This window comes from Channa argus, chromosome 7, assembly GCF_033026475.1.
Source record: "Channa argus isolate prfri chromosome 7, Channa argus male v1.0, whole genome shotgun sequence".
In the NCBI taxonomy this organism is placed as follows: domain Eukaryota; kingdom Metazoa; phylum Chordata; class Actinopteri; order Anabantiformes; family Channidae; genus Channa; species Channa argus.
This window is the reverse complement of record NC_090203.1, coordinates 9,525,094-9,546,999: the sequence shown is the minus strand read 5'-3', so window position 1 is coordinate 9,546,999 and position 21,906 is coordinate 9,525,094. Positions and strand designations below refer to the sequence as shown.

The 21,906-nt window shown below is 40.6% G+C and overlaps 1 protein-coding gene across 2 annotated transcripts in view; it reads left to right on the top strand.

The window, feature by feature from the left end:
• The window catches only part of erfl3 (Ets2 repressor factor like 3), a 47,388-nt gene extending 27,168 nt beyond the window's left edge, over positions 1-20,220 (top strand). For both annotated transcript variants that reach the window (XM_067509483.1, XM_067509484.1), the window contains exons 2-5: positions 3,140-3,374; positions 14,063-14,178; positions 14,334-15,487; positions 16,009-20,220. In XM_067509483.1, the coding sequence (XP_067365584.1) occupies positions 3,140-3,374; positions 14,063-14,178; positions 14,334-15,487; positions 16,009-16,686 (2,183 nt within the window). In that variant the 3' untranslated portion in view covers positions 16,687-20,220. The remainder of the gene's footprint in view (positions 1-3,139; positions 3,375-14,062; positions 14,179-14,333; positions 15,488-16,008) is intronic.
• Positions 20,221-21,906: the final 1,686 nt, after the last annotated feature.

Here is a 21,906-nt window from a genome sequence, read left to right as displayed (position 1 = left end):
TCAATATTAAACTTTCTTTTCTTTTTTCTTTTTCCGTTGCTATTAAACAATTATCCAAAATAAAGTTCTCATCTTTTGCATTAGTAGTTAATATAACTGCTCTAATATTACCAGTGAATAATCTGTAAGTACCAGTACCAGTAAGAATCATTGACATCCCTAATTTCTATTCATCTCAGCCAGATTGGGAATATGAACAGCCACCACTTAACTTTTACACATTTTATTTGAGACACAGTCTCCATCCCTTTCCATGTCTGGGATGACCGTGTTGTCCTCTGCATTGTGTGTGTGTATGTGTGTGTGTGTGTGGGAGTGACTATGTGTGGTTGTTAGAGTAGCATGTTCAGCTAGGCCAGTGTGTTTATGGTAGCCCCCACTATGTTCCCCTGTGATTGTAGTTCACACAGGGTTTTATAATGCCACAAGTGTTTGTTTGAAAGAGAGAGAGGAGGAGGAGGGTGGTAGAAGAAAAAGGAAATAAAATGAGTGGATGAGCTGTTATTTTATTTGCATGCTAACTGCTACCTACATATGCAGGTCTGGAAAGTCTGAGAACACAGGCTTAATTGCACAGACGGCACAGTTTATGCAGACTTTACACCCATGGTCATTTCACACATTGTGATGTTTGTTATAAGGAACATAAAAATGGAGTTAAATAAAGTGGCTTAGCCGCTTGCACAGCTTGTTTGTTGATGCTGTTGGCCACCTACTATCTGCATAATATTTAACGCTGATAAAATTCTGTCTGGGATTTTGAGATGGAAAATGTGTAGGCATCTTCTACATTGTTTGACTGATAGTCATAAATCTTTATTTTGATGCGCAAAATTACTTCTGAGTAGGTGGGATAACTGAGTGATTCATTGAACAAGTCATGCAAACACATCACTGTGGAGGAAAACCACAAAAGATAGTGGTGAGGAACAACTAGTAGCCTACGTTTAATGAGGAAGAAGACATGTTATAAGATAACTTTCCTTACAGCCTATTTTTAACTAAAATCTATAAGACCATAGAGCCCAATTTTATTCCTTCTGAAGCATAAGAAGTAAAAGCCAATAAAACTGTTATAATATGTTATTGCAAACCTAGAGTAGTAACACCTTTGTACAGATTCATAGATATCTGGCACATATTCGTTCAACGTTGTTTAGTGTTATGTAACAGTGCCTAAATGTCAAGAGTAGACTAGCAGCAGCAGAGATTAGCAGGGCGGCCTCTCATGGTCCCTCCCTGTCCCAGGCTGTCATCCAGCAAATCCATTGGCTGTCATTTATATCCATAATCTGATGACTTGGGCTTGTTTGTTTCTCAATCTGCAACCCAACCTGTTTCATTTCCTTTGTTGCCATTTGCATGCTGTACAGTTAAACACATTGCAAACACTGGCTTCATGCTGGCCTAAAAATATCTTTCTATGGCATCCTAAAGTAAGATGTAAGAATGTAGTAAACCAAGTCAATAGCAAAACAGAAATTCATACACACTGTAAAACAACTAGCTCTGTAATAAATAGTACTTGTTAGTCTGAAACCCAAAACAGTTTTGATAGTGTCATGCTGTGTGTAATGCTTGAAGTCTGTGTGGTGTAATTTATGTTTTTGTATTGGACAAGCAGAAGAAGTGGCTGATATCAAAAACCCTCCAGCGCCTGGATAAAGCTGTACTGAAAGACCGCACAGAGGAACTAGTAGTGGCAGCACAGAAACAGGCCTCTGTTCCTGTTTGCCGGGTACTAGTAAACCAGGCTTTCATGCAGGGCATACATGGAACGCTATAACTAAGTTTCTGGCATAGTGTACAGAAACATCTGTGCTGAGTATTAGCTTGAAGTCCCATGATCAAAATTGGATCAGTGTCCAGAAAAGGGCAATCCTAAGAACAGCTAAGATACTGTGCAGGACCCTTAAGCTCCCAGGCCACTGTTAGAAAATCCAAGCTTAAACAAAAAAGACTCACCCAGGTGAATGAGGAACTATTTTTATTTTTATTTTTATATAGTACCTGACATGTAGTACCATTTTTTTTTTCAATCATTCAATGTTTTGTGATGACTATGATGCCTGCACGAAGACACTAAAGCAGGGTGGTCCCTGTTTCTTTGGTGACTCAACTTTCTCACTTGTGCGTTTATCAGTGCTGTGAAGACGATTGTTGATTAAATAAAATTATGGTCCAAGCTATATCTGGCCAAATATTACACTGTAATGCAGTGTTATGCTTGGTCGTGTCAAATTTTCTTGACCACCCAGGCAACAGAATGTTAGTGGGAGACTTGCATAAACATTTTCAAACATGCGCACTGGCACATAAACTCTTTCAAACTTGTACATTTGGGAACACACATGCTCATACAAACGGTCATGTACCCACGCCCACAGTCTCGTTCTGCATCTCTTACCCTGCGTTTCCTTCAAGCAGCGGGTGGAGAGAGATGGAGGGATAGACAGGAGTGATGACTGGCCATGTTGTTTTCCTCCAGTCATAGGAAAGAGTGACTGCGTGAGAGGAAGGAGGTGGAGGAGAGTTTCATATGCCTAACTGTTCCATGAAGCCCACTAAAACTACAGCTTTCAGTGGTATAGTTTCATTGTGCGGGTGTGTTTCCTCTGAAGAGCTACTGTGGTGAGGTAGTGACCTAATGAAAGTAAAGAAATGTGTTTTATTCAAACTCCTAAGACAATCTTGTAAGATCAAAAAAATAAAGTTATTAGGGTGTTTTAGAGATCTAATAATCTCATTCTCTCTCTTCTGTTTACCTTTTTTTGTTCTTGCTGAAAGTGAAGTCAGCTACTGTATGTGCAATATAAAATATGAATGAGGACACTTTTCTGTGCTTGACTAAGCTGCACTGTTGTATGTGATCTATACTTGGAAAGCACCTGTAATCCTGTTTTCCCTTATAGTACGGTCTATATTCACCTGAAATGGCCCCAATTGTTAACTCTTTATTGTAATCTTATCTTAAACTTCTCTTTGCATTTCTTCAAACATGTTTTTATAGTCTAAATTGCTTTACAGAGATGAATAGACTCATGGATTAAAAACATTTATAATCAATTTATTATGTAGCTTGCTAGCAAAGCTCAACTGAACCACACTGACTCACAAATGTTTTATCTCTTTGTTTCAGGGTACGCCTTTCCAGAATGGGCTTACAAGCCTGAGTCGAGCCCTGGATCCAGGCAGATCCAGCTGTGGCACTTCATCCTGGAGCTGCTGAGGAAAGAAGAGTATCATGACGTCATTGCCTGGCAGGGGGACTACGGCGAGTTTGTCATCAAGGACCCAGATGAGGTGGCCCGGCTCTGGGGGGCCAGGAAGTGTAAACCCCAAATGAACTACGATAAGTTGAGCAGGGCACTGAGGTATGAGCGCATTTAAATATGCAAAATATGCTTCTTTCTTTGTTTAGCTGTATGTGAGAAGTTAATGTTGTTATATAGTTGTTTGCTCCTATTCTTCCTTAAACTTGTCTTCTTTTGGGACCTGCAAGTACTTCAAATTAACTGTTCCCAAAAATGATATATATATAATCATGTTATATATGATAAAGATTGTAACATTTAAGGAGCTTGCATATTCCAGTGGAATAACTGATTTACTTAGACCCTGACCCATCAAATTACATAAAACACATAAATCCACCATTTTTAATTGAAGCTAAGAAGGAGAATGGAACTAATCTATGATATAAGGTATATATTACATTAATTTAGAGTCAATGGCGATTTAAGAGCTAGAGAGTAATTCAAAGAACTGTAGAAATCTGCTTCTTTAGAAAGCTTAAATAGGTTAGAAAAACAGATCGGCCCCCTCTGCACTCAACCTGTTAAGATAATTGTTGGGTTATAGTGTGTTGTGGGAACAGGAGGTAAAAGTACGATCTTGTTGGACTGGCTGCTGGCTGCTGGCTCATGGGATGTGGAAAGTCATACATTTGAAAGGGAATGAGCCTAGAGACAGCATTTTTGGTGAAGCAGTGCCAAATATTGTAGGGCTTCTTATCTACATACATACATCTCAGGGTTTCAAATTATAGACAGTGGCTGAAATAGCTTCTTTAACAGATAATAATTCAAGGAGGACTGGCTGGGGAGAAGAAATGCTGACCTCGAGTCAGGGTATTGTCAGATATTGACAGGAATACTTGAGGACATCTGACACTCAAAGAGGCAGACTTAAAAGACTTTCTTCTGTTACAGACATTAGAAAAAATGGGAAGACAGAGAAACATTGAGAATCCCAAGCAGCAAAGTTCAGCAGATTCAAACTGAGAATACTACCTGTGACGCTGGTAGCTGACTGCATTTACAGGAGTTATGTGCTGGAAGTATTTCAAGCAGTGTGTTTACATGTACTTGAATAACCATGAATTACAATCAGCTTTATCTGGATAGCTTATTTCTTAACTGTCATGTAAACGGGAAAGCTGGTTTCTGAAATTGAGGTAGGGTATTAAGGAAACCAGGCAGATTTCTGTTGGACAACACTGATTTATTTTCCATTGCATATGCGTAACCAGGTTTCTAATCTGCTTTCTCGAACTGCCTAAATTAGCCTAAAAAAAAGCAGTAGACAGGAGCATGCTGCTGAGTGAAAGGCTAAATGGAGGAGAAATTGGGTTACTCTTCTGCTGCATGTATACATGGGTTTCCATTAACCAGGTTTCTTAAGTTTCAGATAAATGCCATTCCCCAATTACTTAAAAAAGTTACTTAAGTGCATGTAAACTTCATGCACTTCATGTCATTAGGACTCAGAGATATGTATGGTCATCTCTTTGACTCTGTTTAAACCAGACACTCTACACTGGCCTGGGTACTAAAAGTACTTAACCAAGACTATAATTCTTTTCCAAGACCGCCTACTGGCCACATGCCTTCACATGGTGTTGACCTGTACAGGTTTAGCTACTGTTTTGTGCCAGGTTGTGTTACAACACTGTGCTATTTGGCTGGTCACACAATCACATCTTTAGGTTAACGGTATATCCATAGATGTCACCTCAGCCAATCCAATTAAGCAAGTCACAACACTTACTTTGCACAGTTTTTATAATGACCTTAACTTTAAATTCAGGAAATAATACAAAGTGAAAATGTGACTCATATAATTTCACATTTATATATAAAAAATATTTTTTTCAAATCCTTGATTAAGTTTTCAGTTTCACTGGATTTGCTTTCCAATAGATAAATTTACCACAAAACCGATAAATCCTGAGCTAAAAAAGAGATGCTTTGAATAGTGTTGGTGCTTTTGGTAGCTTTTCTTGATATATTTACAGTATATTTTATAATACAGAATTTAGATAGATGTAGTCATTTTCTGTATCTGTTAAAATAACTGTTACTGCCCCCAGCCCCTTAACAGACATCACAATATACCTTGGGAGCTAAGAACTGGTTGAAGTAAACCTATAATCTCATTCACTGTCTTGTGTCTTCATCTTCATGTTTATAGCAAATGGTAAGAGCTAGGACTTTTCCATTTTAATTTAACTTTTATTTAACCTGGTAAAAAAAAAACAGTTGAGATAATATAATCTCTTTTTACGTGGTGACCTGCATATGAATAACACGACTTAAGCCTGTAAAGGAAACAAAGTGTGAATTTAGGTTTTTTAAAATGTACAAACTCTATATGAAAACCATTTATGGTTTTCAAAAAGACATGGATGGTGTTTTAGCTGGACTTGGCAAAAAAATATCATGTCTTTTATTTTATTTGCATTTAAAAGCAATTTATAGTCATTAAGAGAATGCTGTAAAAACAGTGGGCCTAGGATAGAACCCTGAGGTATCATCAGAAATTATGTTACCCATCCTTACAAACTGTACATGGTCACTTGAATAGCTCTGAAACCAGTTGACAGCGTCAGCATCAAGGCCAAGCTTCACCCACAAAAGGGGTATGATCAACTGTATCAAAGGCTTTTGTTAGATCTATGAAATCCGACGGATGTTTAAGCAGGGGTTTGACCTAGGCTTGCCTTCACAGTGCAGGCAATTGACCTGTTGAAAGGGAAAGATTAAAGAGTTCAGTTCCTGGTTTTGCAACAATTGATGCAGCCACTTTAAGAAAATATGAATCAAGCTCATCTGGACCAGCTGCTTTTTTAGAGTCTAAGGACTTACTTAAGTAGTATAGTGAATGGAGTAAAAGCAAAGACAGGTACCTACTGAGAGGAGCTTTTTATCTGTCGTATTAAAGAAATATTTGATTGTTCTTCAAACATGTGACCAGCCTTCTTAAAATGTGTATTGAAGGCATTTGATATGGCTACTTTTTCAGAAATTATGACATTGCTAACTTTAAGTTTAAGAAGGCATGAGACATTTTTATTTTGTAGTGATTTGAATCATTGAATGATCATTTATGCTATCAGCTGTTATGGACAAGTAGTAATCAGCTTTAGATTTTCGGATTAAAGCAGTCCATCTATTCCTGAGCAAGTGGAAGGTCAACCAGTCAGCTGCACCACCTGTCTTTCTAGCCAAGGACTACTGTTTGTTGCGTGTTTTGATCAGGTCTGCAAGATCTTTGGAGAACTATTGATTATCCCTATTTTTTATCCTGACTTTCCAGAATAGTGCGTGTTAATTAACAATTTGTATAGAGTGAAATTGGAAAAAAGAGACCGCAGCTTTAACATCAGGAATTAAAGCTAACTGTTGCGATTTCACCCCAGACAAATCATGTAGGAAATCATGTTTGGAGAACATTTTACTATCTTACTATCAAACCATTTAACTTGGGAAACTTAGTGTTTCTGATGCAAGCAACTGTACAGTGATGACTTATGTCATTTGTAAATATAGCACCAGAATCATATTTTTGAGGTGCGTTTGTTAAAATTAAATCAATTAAGGTATCTTGACCTTACCAGTCAGTAAGCTGAGTGAGATTCAGAGAATTATCTTAAGCATTTTGAAGAAAGCCATAAAGGCCATTAAAAATGGGAAATGCATAGATTGCATAATTTAGGCTCTCAAACTGGTGAGATTAGAATAACATCCATTACAGATTGGAGCATGCGAGCGGAGAGGGTATTAACATCGTCCACTAATGTGTCCATGTCATACATACACAAACATTCAGACTCAGAGTCTGGATTCAGAATTTGTGAATTAGAGAGAAGAGAAATGTGGATGGGGCTATTTGTGGTCAGTCAGTGTACTTATAGTGTGTCCATCCTCTAGAGCTATAACAGATTTGGAGCTTAGGCTGCAGTAAGTGCTTATATATAGTGGTTCTTAGTGCCCTCTGATGAACTGGCCTTAGAGGCTTATTATCAACAAGTTTTGACCCAGGAGTTTTCCCTTAGGCACTCCTGTGTCCTAACTCAACCTCCAGGTCATCCTCCTCTGTGCCTATAAGTTGAGCAGAGTCACTTCAGGCTAAGAGTGAGGACACTCAATACGTAAATACGCCCACATCAATGCTCCCACCTGATGTGACACCAGAGATGTCGTCAATCCCTTCTCAGCAAAACACACTGCAAATGAGGCCTCTCAAGATGCACATGAATAGTAATATGCCAAGAAGATTAATAGCACTGAACATTAATGAAGTTATCAAAGAGGCACAGAAACGGAAACACATTTCTGGTAACAATCCACATATGGAGCAAACTGAAGAACCTGGCATCTGCTAATAATACAGGCCATGATCAGCATGTGGCAATTAACATAAACACACATGCTCCCATACTTGAAATAGCGTGCCAGTTTTGAAGTCTTCTTTTTATCACTTAGCCTTTTTTTAATAATTATTTTCGCCTCTATGATCTTATTCTTTCCTGTCTGCCATGCACGTGATGGAAATTCCCATTATCGGGACCACTGTATTGTGTGTGGACGTGCGTATGTGTTGGCTTTCCTTTGAGGGGACTCAGCCTCAGTGCATGCGTCATCTTGGTCTCCTGCTCCCATGGCCACTGTGAAATTCCTGCTCCTGTTGAGAGGATTACATTCCCACTGTGCAAGTGTGTATTAATGTACAAGAGTATGCATGTGGACATATTGGACATTGAATAGGTCTACACTGACTTTTTATAGAATTTTTTGTTTTGCTTGCTTGTGTGTTTTTAGTTGTGAAGTATCTTAAAATGAAAAGTGCATAATTAAAGAAAAGATTATTATTATTATTATTGTTATTATTATTATTATTATTATTATTATTATTATTATTATTATTATTATTATTATGAGAATTGCACTGATCCACAAATAAGAGAAGTTGAAATGAAGTCTGTTTCCAATCAGTTAGTGCAGCACGCTGGCTTAATAAGTGCAATTACTTTAAGAGGTCTCAGCTCCTCAAGACCTCCTGGCCCAACTATTCTCCAGTCAGCACACGGCATTGGCTCCATTGCTATGGTCAAAGGTCAGGGGTTTTGCAACGCACAGCTGGCAAAGATTAATAACACAACACATGTGCACATTCACATACACAAATACACCGCTGTACACAGACCCCTATCGTTGCATGCTTGCTTGCGTAAAACTTTAGCGTGTTCATTCTTTTCCAGCATTCATTTAGTTGTGAAGGGCTGCCAAAGCTGGAAAATTGTTAGTACCAAAAATCACGTCAATAGAATCAATCTACAAGATTCCTTGCTATCGATGCGCTAAATCGAGAAAATGTTTAATAGAAACAATTTCTTACAGTGTGCAAAAACTACATCTGTGGTACTATGGTCTATATATATGTAATATGTAATGCCACTGTTCCATTCCGGCCCTGAAATACTGTAGTAATTTTTAACTCGCTGCACTAAAAATGGTCCGATTTGTAATTAGAAGGAATCTAAGTGGCTACATTCAAAGAGCATATTGCAGGAAATACTGCTGCATATAGACAGTGTTATTCACCTACCTGGCTGGGCCTGTTTGTAAGGTCAGAAAGCCTCGATCTACAGCAGCACATTGTGTGGAAACACAGAGGGTCAGAGTGAGGGAGTGCAGAGAGAGCACCCAGGGACAGTACCATCATATGACTTTGTGTCCAACGTGTGCTTTCAGTCATTGTCTTCTATTGTCTCTGTCAGTTGCATGTATGTGTTTAGTGTGCATGAGCATTGTGTATATGTCATTGTCCCTGACTGAATGAGGCCTTTATTATCTCTCAGGGTAGGATGCACACATGCACACACTTCTCATTGTGCTCATTTATATTTTCTGACCACAAAACATGTGATTGCCTCATCCCTTCATTACTTCCTCCTCTTCACACACAAACACACATACAGTCGCAAGAAAAAGTAATGAAACTGTTCGTAATTTCCTGGTTTTCTACATAAATTGATTATAAAATGCATTTTGACCTTAAAAAATTACAAATATGAAGGAACACAATACGTTCAAGCTGATGAAACACAGTCATGATCTTTCATGTCTTTATTGAACACAGCTTTTAAACATACAAAGTAATCTAGGGAAAAGTAATGGCAATACTAGGCTTTTGATGTCAGTAAACATTAACTGGAGTCAGGCGTTAGCAACCTGGAGTCCATTCAATGAAACGAGAATGGAGGTATGGTTTAGCACTACCTTGACTTATAAAAACATTAAAATAGTGTAAGTGTTCTAATTACTATCAGCATCAGCTGATGAAAGAGATCTCAGAAGACCTGTGATCAAGAGTTGTTGATTTGCATGTTGCTGAAAAGGGCTACAGTGCTTTAGTACTTTTTCTTGTGACTGTACACCTATATGTACATTCACGGAACATGTGACACCTTGCCTCATCATGCCCCCAACGCAGCCCACATCCTCACACAAACACAATCTACTTCCTTTTTGAGATGGTAAACAATCAGCAGTCATAGCTTTTACAAAAAGCACTTGCGTGTGCAACTTGTACACGCACATATACACACACCTGTGTGTGTGTGTGTGTGTGTGTGTGTGTGTGTGTGAGATTGTGCATGCATGTGTTTAGAGGAGGACCTGGCTGGGATGTGTTTGTAACAGCTATGCTGACGAAAGAGGCAGAAAATAAACATGGGGCTCATGGGGAGTATTGTAATCCTAACTTCCTGTCACAGTCAGTGCCTATTTACAGCCCAACAATGGGCAAGGCACAGCCAGTGAACGCACACACAACCTGGTTGGCTCAATTAATTTTTAGTGTTGACGTGTTTGTGTGTGTGTGGAGTGATACTAAAATAGACTGCTGAGCTTATACAGACATATTATTAATCAATAAAAAAAAGTTAGTATCTGACCTGAATATATTTAGCTTTTTAGCTATTTAGCTGAATATATTTAGTCCCCAGTAAAGTCACATCCAATTACCTTATCTTTACCACTGTGTCAAACCTCAACATTGTGTTGAGTGCAGACCACAGTATTCCTGATTGCATCATTGAATGCTTAATCAAGTCTTAATATTTCCTGTTTTAGATTTAGAATGCTATTTTTGTAGCAGTTATGGTAACATTGTACAAAAAAAAACAGGGCATGGCAGCACTGTTAAAGAATTAGTTTAATGGGCCAGTTGGTTGGCAAATCCACAGGTAGGCAATGCCCACCTTACTTCTTTATGTTTATGTTGCTCACTTGTTTTGACCTTATGGGCAAACATACAAATATAAACTTTTTGAGATTAGCTAAACAGCTGTAATATTTTGTATTATTAATACAAAGTAAAGAATTTTCTAATTCATTTTATGGCACTCATAAAGTGGCACTTTTCCCTGTCTTACTTGATTTGTTCATTACTTGTAAGTTGTTCTGGATAAAAACTTTCACCAAATGACAAAATATAAATTTATACAGTTCCTGTATGGCTGCTTGTATTAAATTATTTTGTGGATTATTTACTAGATTAATTGTTTAGTCTACAAAATGTGAGACTAATGAAAAAAAAAAATCTCCATTCAAGTCCTACTTAGGCGACGTCTTTAGTCTTTAGGCAATGATAGCCATAATAATAACAGTTTGCTCTGAAATCCAAAAACTCTGTCTTTGTGAGAGGCATTCACACTATAGCTACAAAAAGATGGCGATTTGTTTGGGCAATCTTCTAAACAAGTAATCAACTACACTACACTACTACAACATCCAACAAAATGTTACAGCATCGAAGTAAATAGAAAATTTACCCAGTATTATTAACTTCTCGTTAAAGAGCTTTTGTGAAATGGTCATTCATTAATATTAAGTTCCTGCACTCCAGTGTTTCTCTCTGTTCTTTGATCTTAATGTTTTGGACCACAGCAGGCCTGTGTAATTGCAGCATTAATCCCTAGCCTAGAATCACATATGGCAACAACTCAGTGGTCAGAGCATTCCGGATGTTATGTTCTGCAGGTGTGAAGAAGACATATTTGAGCATCATTAAATGAGATGGCAGAGCTGTCTCTGTGTGTGTGTCTGTGTGTGTGTGTGTGTGTGTGTGTGTGTGTGCGTGTGTGTGCGTGTGTGTGTGTGTGTGTGTGTGTGTGTAAAGCGTGTGTGGTCGGCAGCTAAACACAGGCACTCAAAGAATCTCTTTCTTCTCTTTTGAAGTGAGTTCAAATGTTCTTCAAACCCGTCTACCCATATGAAAAGGTGCAAGAGGAGGGTGCATGGAGAGGAGAATGGGTGACCATGTGCTCTATACACAGCTTCATTTGTCACAGCTGGGATTACACAATTTTATTGTGTTTCCAAATATGCATTACAGCATTTGCTGTATTAATGAAATAAAGACAAACAAACCCAGTAGACCCCATATTAACAGACCGGTTACTGTTACAAATACTGTTGAGCAGTACCAGTATAAGTTAGATTTTGCATATACTGAAAAATTGATAACGAAGTGATACACATACCTGCTGAGGAGAAGTCATCTCCTGGATGCTTCTTTGTATGTTTCCTGGCTCCCAGATTGAAGATAAATATAAAAAAGAAGTTAAGTTAAATAAAGTGATGTGTTTTGAATTTCAGTGTGTGCACTAATTTTAAACTTTATAAAAGGCAACAAATGTATTGAATGTATTTTAGTGCTGTTTAAACTGTGAATATTCAGGTGATAAAAATTTAATATGTCATAAATCCTTAATTCAAAGGTTTCAACAATACATACACAATTAAGAATTAGATTGTTTTCTAAACGTGCAATTTGTATTTATAGTGGACCCTCATGTGGAACATAGCGCAGCTTGTGGACTTTTCTATTATCAGCTAATTTAATCACAGTCCTGTTGTGGCTTTACTTCTCCTCGACTTCCTTTCTGTCTCTGTCCGTCCCTTTGCTCCCAACTACTTCTCTCCCCTGTTTTCCCTTCTTCCCGGCCCTTGTGAATGTCTCCCCTAGAGCAGAAATTACATGCAGCTTTGTGCCTGGCATAAACAATGTCTTCAGCATTGCAGGCCTGTCCTCTCTCTCTCTGTTTCTCACTCTCTCTTACCCTCTCCCATCGCCTCAGGGGACGAGTAGGGATAAAGAGGGGGAGGTGGATTGATGAGGGGGAAAAAAGAGAGAGGTATCAATAGGATAAAGGAAGAAAATGGGGAATGGCTGGGGGGAACAAGTGAAAAAGAGCAACAGTCTGTTCCCAGAGTTAAAACAGCCCAACAAATCTGTGTAATAAGCATAATAAGAGGGGGTGAAGGGCGACACCCCACCACTACCAAACAGACAGACAGACACACACACACACACACACACACACACACACACACACACACACACACACACACACACACACAGCCGTCTGGATAACTAGCATTCAGTGTAATGATAGTCAATGGACTCTGATTAACTGAATAGTACCTACACCGCCTGGAGCCCCCATCTTTGCCGACACACTTCACTTAACTTGTGCCAGGAGACACAAGCTAGAGGAAAAGAAAGCAGAGTCTAGTGTAATAAAAGCAGGTAGGCATGTAGACATGATGAGCAAAGTGTAGTCTGGTTAAATCTTGTGTCTAATAGCCAGGGGTGGTGTTGAAGGGATAGGTGGTAGTTTTGGTGGGCATAGCACACATGCTTGTTCTTTCTCTCTCTGACAGAGCTGAACACACACCATCTCTGTTTTTCTCTTACTCTCCCCTTTCTTTCACTCCAACTTTCTTACTGTGTAAGGTTTGGCAGCCAGGGATCTAGAGGTTACATAAAGTGGATGTGGATCTGTGTAAGAAAGCAGAGAGATGTTACATAAAGAGCTGTAGCTGGACAAAGGTTAATAAAAATGGAGCCTTGTACTGTAGGCGGGAGCCATGGGGGAGAGAGAGAGAGAGATTGAGAAAAAAAACGCAGAATGGCCATTACATAAACAGATAAAGATGGGGTGAATTATTGTTGGCTTTGCTTGGTGTTACATAAAGAGATGGGTCCATCTAGGAAAACGAATGACAGAATGTGTTGTTGTGTGTGACACTTATATGACTAAATCTGAACTTAAAAAACCCCTGAAAAGCACATTTTTTTCTAATACCTGACATTTTTTTGACATTTACCACGAATAAAAAATCTAGACAAAGTAACACAAGTCCTGTTACCTGTCAAGCTTGCAATGGCCGGAGCACCTTTGTGTCATTACAATCCATGCAGGCTCAAAATAGCCTAATGCAGTGCTAATGGTGTATACGTTGTCCAGATCTTTTAATTGTTTTTTATATTCACACACACACATCACTCTGCTGCTTCACTGTTTAGTCCATCCACTGCAAGTCACCTGCCCATTTACTGTGACTGTGTCATACTCTTTCTACACCGTCCCCCTTCCCCTTTTCTGGGTCTGCTTTGTGCAAATGTCATACAACACTCTGTAATATCTGTCATTAAATGGAGGCATGACAGACTTATGCTTATTAAAGTATGTGCTTAGGTGAGCAAGCTCATCTGTCAGAGTCTCAATGAACTCGGGAGAAAAATAATATTTTAAAAGGAGGTACACATTTTAAATTCAATGTTTCAGTGTTAATAAAATCCCAATTTTTATATTTCTTTGTGTTTATAGCAAAATCTGATAAGATTGTGTAAGCTTTTTTGCATGTATTGTGTGTGACTGTAGTAAATTTTTATTTTTTTAATCTTGTTTTAATGTGCTCTTTTTCAGATACTACTACAACAAGAGGATCCTTCATAAGACCAAAGGCAAGAGGTTCACATACAAGTTCAACTTCAACAAACTGGTTTTGGTCAACTACCCCTTCATTGACATGGGCTCGACTGGTAAGCCTGGGCAATCTAGCACTGTGTGTATGTGGATGCTTGTTTATGATGAATATATCTCGTAATCCCACTGTATGCTAGTATGATTACACAGGATTATACAACAAACATTATATATTGTTTCTCTGTATTCTCCTTTTTTTTGACATCTCCAGGAAGCAGTGTTCCTCAGAGTGCCCCTCCTGTCCCCACTGGTGCGGGGACCCACTTTCGCTTCCCTCCTTCTACACCCTCGGAAGTCCTGTCCCCCAATGAGGACCTGCGCAGCCCTGGCGGCATGTTCAGCACCATGACCCGAAGAGCAGCTCGTGGCTCTGTCAGTGATTGCAGCGATGGCACCTCAGTAAATTCTGAGATTGAAGAGGGCAACACAGGTGTAGGAGAGGAGAGGGGAGATAGGAGTGTGAGCGGAGGAGGAGGGGGACCTGGAGGTGTAGGAGGAGGGTACCGAAGTATGCTTCATCCTCGTCTGTCTCATGAAACCTTGTTTCGCATGTATGGAGGACCAGGCAACACCACTGGGCACCCAAGCTCCCGGGGTCCTACGGGCCATCGTATCCACCAAGAGCCCTTGTCCCCCTTCCCTGTGTCCCCACTGCCAGGACCAGGAGGAGCTGGCCTTTTAGCCCCTCCTCTGTCCCCAGCATTGTCCATGACCCCAACATCTCACCTCCCCTATACTCCTTCACCTACTCTGTCACCCATGTTAGGCTCCCACTTCTCCTTCAACCCAGAGGACATGAAACGCTACCTTCAGGCCCACACCCAATCAGTGTACAACTACGGCCTCAGCCCTAGGGCTTTCCTCCACTACCCCAACATTGTCATCCCTCAGCCCCACCGGCCCACCGCAGACAAAGCTGGTCTGAGTGGAGAGAGAGGAGAGAGAGGAGAGAGATCAACAACAGCAGGTGGAGGGGAGAGGGGAACAGAGCGGCACCACCATCCGCCTCTGGCACACTCTGCCCACCACCACCCTCATCCACCTCACACTGCTCACCCTCATCCCCATTCCCATTCTATGCATCACTCACTTCACCTGGGTGAGGAGCCCCCACACATATCTCCCTTCAAGTTCAAACTGCAGCCACCCCCACTGGGCAGAAAGCAGAGGGAAGGGCAGACCCAGACTAAACTCAGGCAGAGCTCACTCTCCTCAGGCTCAGGATCCGGGTCCATGTCATCTACCTCTGGCCTCGGCTCCTCACTGTCATTTGGCAGTGACCTTAGCTCAGCCAGTGGCTCAGGCCTAATGTCTGCCTCTTCCTCAACACAGTCCCTGAACAGTGCAGGACTTCCTAAAATAAAGGTAATTTATTGAAACACAAGCTAACAACAGTGGTTGGTATACCACAACAGAAAATGTCAATTTTTCAATGACTTGTCAGTTGTTAAGTGTGGACTTGGTTTCATGACGTTAAAATGTTAACAGCATGATGAAGAGGACTGTTTAAATATAGATTGTCATTGAACCAGAACACTTAGTGGTCAATTCATGGATCATGTTGTGATTTTTGTGGTTAATCACCCTGTTAAAAAACGGCATGTTTGAACAGTTGGACATGTGCATTCAAACATTAATCTGTTGGACATGTGCATTCAAAAGTTTAGAGAAGGTCAAATTAAGCCGTTATAGTGAATTTTAGGTGCATTCTGAAATTTCTAATATCCCTAACTTTTTGTGAGAAGTGTATATTAATAAAGAGGGCTTTGTGGTGGCCACTATTTTTAAAACATTGCTGGACTAACACATTTAACTAATTCATGTCATTCATGAAGTTTCTTTGTTTTCTGTTTCTGTCCTAACTGTTTTTTATCCTTCTATTGTAGGTAGAACCCATCTCTGATATAGAGTCAGAGGAAGAGGTGGAGGTGACTGACATTAGTGATGAAGACCCAGATGAAAGAGATGAAGAGTTTGAGCTCTTCTCTCCACGCCACTCCAGAGCAACTGACCAGCACCACCACCGCCACCTTGCAAACGGCACAGCCACGCTCCACCATCAACCCAACCCTGATGAGGACCTGGATGAGGATGTCTTCAAAGCACCCGCTCCTCCACCACCTGGCCTGATGCCTTTTTTCACCTCACAGCACACACACTCCAATGCACATCGTGGGCTGCTCACCCTCAAGAGTGAACCCACTGAGCCAGGGGACAGTAACACCCCCCCTCCTCAGACAGGCTCAGCAGGAGCTCCCCAGATCAAGTGCATCCCCCTTAAGCTGCGCTTCAAGAGGCGCTGGAGTGAAGACCAGCGTATGGAGGCTTCACAGGAGGAGTCAGACGACAAGAAAGTACGACCAGAGGAGGAGAGGGAAAAAGAGAGGCAAAGTAATGGAAGAATGGAGATGGAAGAGGATGGGACAGGCAGTGGGGAAGCTGACAGTCCTCCCCTGTTGGTGTACGAGGGCTCTTTAGCCACACCACTGGCTTCACACCGAAGGGTGAGTGCTGAGCTGCATCGCGCCACTGCACAACTGTCTCTGGAGAACAAAGACTGCTGATGAGAAACACAGCCCAAACACTACTGCTCTGTTAGCACAGGAGGTGATACAGGAGTATGTAAATGTTCCTTTTGTAATCCCGATCCCATACTGACAAACTACATTTCTGAAACCTCCAGTTGTTTGAGTGCACAACATACACACATATTAACACCAACACCTCAAAGAGTCTTGTTGTGTCAAGTCCTTCCCATCAATTTTCTGACTGGATCAGGGCTCTTCTGGGACACATCATTTAGAAGACCAGGCATACTGACTGCAACAAACGTTTTCCCAAGTTCACCACCAACCTGGCCAGTGATGCTCCAGATGCCCTATCCAGGTAGCATAGCTCCCACCCTAAGCCCCCACAAGTAGGATCAACAGCTAGTCAACACTTTCCTCAGGGGATACACACTCCCTTACAGCCCAGCAACACATCCATGCTGATAATGTGCACACTGTCCCCATGATACTTTTCCTGTAAGAAAAGGGGACTGTGATAAGTGCCTGTATCTCAAACCTACAGCCCCAGAGTGAAACGAACAAGAGCAAAGAAGCGAGAGAATATTGGGACTGCTCTTAGTTATTTTCCTTTAATTTATAAAACTTGTGTCTCAAAGACTGAAGAGTGGGGCTGTTCGGTGTTGTCCGACTGACTCTTAAACCTAGCCCACTCCACTCAGGGAAGCCTATAGCTGTATGTTTATCAGATTCATGCACACAAACACCCACAAGCAAAAGTAAATCCATTGGGACTTCATGTACGAAAGTCCAATGAATGGAACTTGAGGACTATGGACATTGAAGTTTTCACTGTCACGTGAGACCATACACTCTTATGAACATACACACACAGACATTGACTCTCTGGCACACTGTTCTTTCAGAGCTTTTGACTTTTGTATAACCTTCCTTCTGTCTCTCCCCTGTCCTGCTCCTTTTTCACTTGCGAAACACCTGTGGAAAGATCACGACTCCCCTCTCAGAAATAATTTTAACCCCAGGGAGATGTGAGGAGAAGAATGAAGAAATGCTGCTGGGGGGGACCACAAGGGGAATGCAGCAGTAGGAGGAAGGATTTAAAGGGGACTCCAGTAACCATTAACTAGCCTTCTCACCTCACCTAACATGGCTTGTACACTGCAAATTGTTCCCTTCAAGTTCCAGTGGCACAGAATCCTAGTTCACCAGCTAAAGCTCCTCTAACGATTATAGATAGTGTTAAACTAAACCAGCAAAGACACAAACACGTGCACGGCACTGCCTTTAGCTCTTAAACATGGTCCCCCTCTGTATGGACCTCCGGCTCTTCTTACAATGGTTCCATCCTCTGGTCCTGAGAGTGTGTGAGACTGTTGGGCCTGTTAACTACATGAGAGTGTGAGCGCCTCCAAGAGCAGGGAACACACACACACACACAAAGACACACACACACACGTACTTACACGCACACACTGCCTTTCTATGCCTTGTTTTTATAGCATGTATAAAGGTGCAAACTGATCTCTAATAACACAAATACAGACTATATCTTTATATATTCTAAATAAAATTATTGAAGAAAAGTAAGATTTTAAAAAGCATTTAATGATGAGATTGATTCAGGATTTTTTTTATTTTTTATTTTTTTATTTTTTTTTTTTTGTAAATGGATTTTTCTGAGTGGTAGTAGATGGTGAAGTGTCATGCCACTCACTAGGTAATATTGTGTGGAGGGTGGGTGGACAGAATGACAAATGGTGGTGGTCCGGGCTTTTCTTGTACATTTGTTTCATAGATAAACAAGCCAGAGAAAAACGGCACAAGCCAGTGTGCCGGCAAGAAAACAAACAAACGTAAAGACATCTTGAACAGACTGCTAATGATTCAGATGTGTGGTTCACTCTGCTGTTCACTTCATTTGCAGTAGCTTGCTTTTTTAGCATGTACCACTCTGCTCTTTCCTGTCTGTACAGTCTAGCTCAGCTCAGCAGGGTTCTCCCGAGCCTTTGCTGCTCTGGCCCCAGGCCACATCTCCAGGCACTCTGTGTGTGTGTGTGTGGGTGTGTGTGTGTGTGTGTGTGTAGTGGGGGGGGTAATTAGTTAGCTCATGGGTTGTAATTGAAGTTATAATCATGTCTTTTCTCTTAGGCCAGTTAAAGCTCCATACTTTGCAGCATCACTAGATCGGGGCAAAGAAGAAAGCAAGAGTGTATGAGGGGTTGAATACTGTTTCTAAGATAGCCTGGAAAAGGCAGACAGATGAGACCCAGCCTTTTAAATTGTCTCTGCACGAATTGTGCACCTTCGAACGCACACAAACATTGTTGTGATTTTTATTTTATTTTTTCCTCCGTGGTCAGGTCACCAAGGCATCTGGTTTGTTAACGGAGCCATGATGACTAGTGGCCTGTCCCTGCTTGGCCAGTGATGAGACAGATCTATAGCAGACAACTGTGAGATAGACGGCCTTCAGGCGGTCTGTGTCGCTGAGCTGATCGAATTTCCTCATCAGACCCCTGTGGTCTGGAGAGGAGCATGTCACAACACCCGCACCCTCTCCCCCACTGCGTCCTCTATGTGTATTTGAACTGACAGCTGCCTTACAACTACTTTTCATATCTCAGCAACAGATGAGGCATCAGTCTAACCTGGTCTGCACCCATTCTCTTTTCTTTCTCTTTCATTTTTTCCTTGCTATGTTTCAGGCTGTGTCTGACTTCCTGCTAACTGTGGCGTGATCTGACTCAGTCATAGTATTGTAGACTAAAGAGATTAAAAGGAGTCTATAACACAGGCTGTCTCTCACCCTGTTTCAGGCCTCTACAGTAAAAGAATGGTAGACAAACAGCACAAAGATTTTTTTTTTCTGATGTCAATATTACTGTTGATGTTATAATTGTTCTCATTGGGTTATTTACCTCTACACCTGGCATTATTCTTCTTCTGTGGCTTTGTTAGCTGTTGCTTTTTATGTTATGTACATCACTTTTGGATGATGTGGAACACCCCCACTCTCAAACTCCATTCCCTGTTTTCAGACCTTCAAGCCCCTGCTCCAGGAACGTTTTTTCTGTCTTTAATTTTTACAAATGTAATATAACTAAAATGTGTAATATTAATTTTGATGCTGAAAAAGAAGTACCATTGACACGCGACTGAGAGGAAAGGGGAGCAGAAGAAAATTTTATGTAGGGGAAGTGGAAGAATTATTTTATCTTTTTGTTGTGTAATTTTTATTTTATAATGTTGCTTTTCTCTCTCGCTCTCTCTCTCTCTCTCTCTCTCTCTCTTTCTCGCTCACAATCTTGTATATTTTGTTTTTTTGTTTTTTTTTGGGAGGGGGATTTTGTATCATTTTAAAAGAAGAAAAATATGTGTATTGTTTTACTGTGTAAAGGTCTATCCTCTCCCTCTTTCAGCCTCATCTCCCACTCAAATGGAGAGATAAGAGTTAATACCATGATGTAACATTGAATTTCTCTTACTTTTTCTGTGTTTTTTTTTTCAAAACTTGTAATTAAGCTGTTATCAGGGTTAATTAAAACTGTTTAAATTCCAATATGAATTTAACATTTGTTTGTTTATGCCTGTGTCTTTCACGCATCCATATTTGTTAGTAACACATAATCAAACAGTTGAGCTATTTGTAAATAAAGAGATAAGCATTGACTTTTGTTTAGTCAACAGAAAACCCAGTCATAAGAGACATGTTGGTTTTTCAAGAACGTAGTTAATTACAAAGTCATAGCGTTTTTTCAAACACAGATGTTTGTATGTTAGTATATCATAGGAAGCTATTGAATTTCATGAGCAGGCAGGGCTTACCTAGAACACTATAACCAAGTGGCTGGTATAGCGTACTGAAACTTCTGTGCCCAGTACGGACACAGATGTTTCCAAAGGTGGTTGAGAATGAAAGTGCCAAGATCCTGTAGGACTTCCAGATACAGACAGACATACTGGTAATGGCCAACCAACCCGACATAGTAGTCAAGCAGAAGTGAACAAACGGAACAGAAGAACAAGGCTATGGTGGTAGATGTAGCAATCCAAAGCGATAGCAACATCAGGAAGAAGTAAATGGTAAATGGTCTGTGCTTTTCTACCTAATTGCACTCAAACCACTTTACACTGCTTCTTATTCACCCTCATACACCAGTCGGAGGGCTGCTATGCAGCTGGCCGATGCTCACTGGGAGCAGCTAAGTTGTGCATCGGTTTCTTGCTCAAGGACACCTCGACATGTGCCGGGGATTGAACCAACAACTGCGAGATTGGTGGACAACTGCTTTACCTTCCTGCGTCACAGTCGCCCCAAGGAAGGAACACGAGAAGCTTGAGAAATACCAGGGGCTGAAAGAAGATTTAGAAAATGTGGAAAATGAAGGCAATAGTGGTACCTGTGGTCATAGGAACACTGGGGGCTGTGACCACCAAACACAGATTCCAGGAACAACAGTCCTAGGAACAGCTAAGATACTGCGCAGGATCCTCAAGCTCCCAGGCCTCTGGTAAAGGACCCGAGCTTAAAGGAAGGCATAAGACTGCCCCAAAAAGAAGGGGGCGAGTGGGGTATTATATTAAAAATATTAAATATTTAATAAAATTTTTATAAAAGTAAATACCCCACTTGCCCCGTTTTATCCCTTCCTTCAAGCTCGGGTCGCTACCAGAGGCCTGGGAGCTTGAGGGTTATATATAGGTTTAAAACTGAATTGCATTTTGATTCAGGTACTAAAATACATTAATACTAATAAATTATAAACATATACTGACCTTATGTGAAAAAAATGTTTTAAGCAGATATAAAGATTTTTTTTAATATATTAAAATTACGTTCATAGGACTTTTTTGAATGGTGAAATTAATTTTCATTAGAAAAAATCTTTAACACACCTCCAAAATAGGGGGTCAAGTGTTTTCAGACACACACAGCCTCCTCATTCTTAACAAGGTATCTGAATCAACAGTAACTTGTGGTTATGAAGTGATACCTTACTAACATGGCTACACTGGAGGAGATCAGGGATATATTCCACAAGTCCTCTATGCAAATAGCTGAGGCTTCGGTTGTCTGAGTTTGCCTAATGAAGTGGGTATCTTCCAAACTTTTTAGTACAAAGGTTCCTCATTGTTTCCCCACATCAGTTACCTTACTAAACACCAGTGGAAATTTCCTCCTCGTGAGAGAGTTTTGGGACAAAATAGGTAAACCGTACCAATGCATTCTTTTGTACTGTGGACTTGTCTGGCATC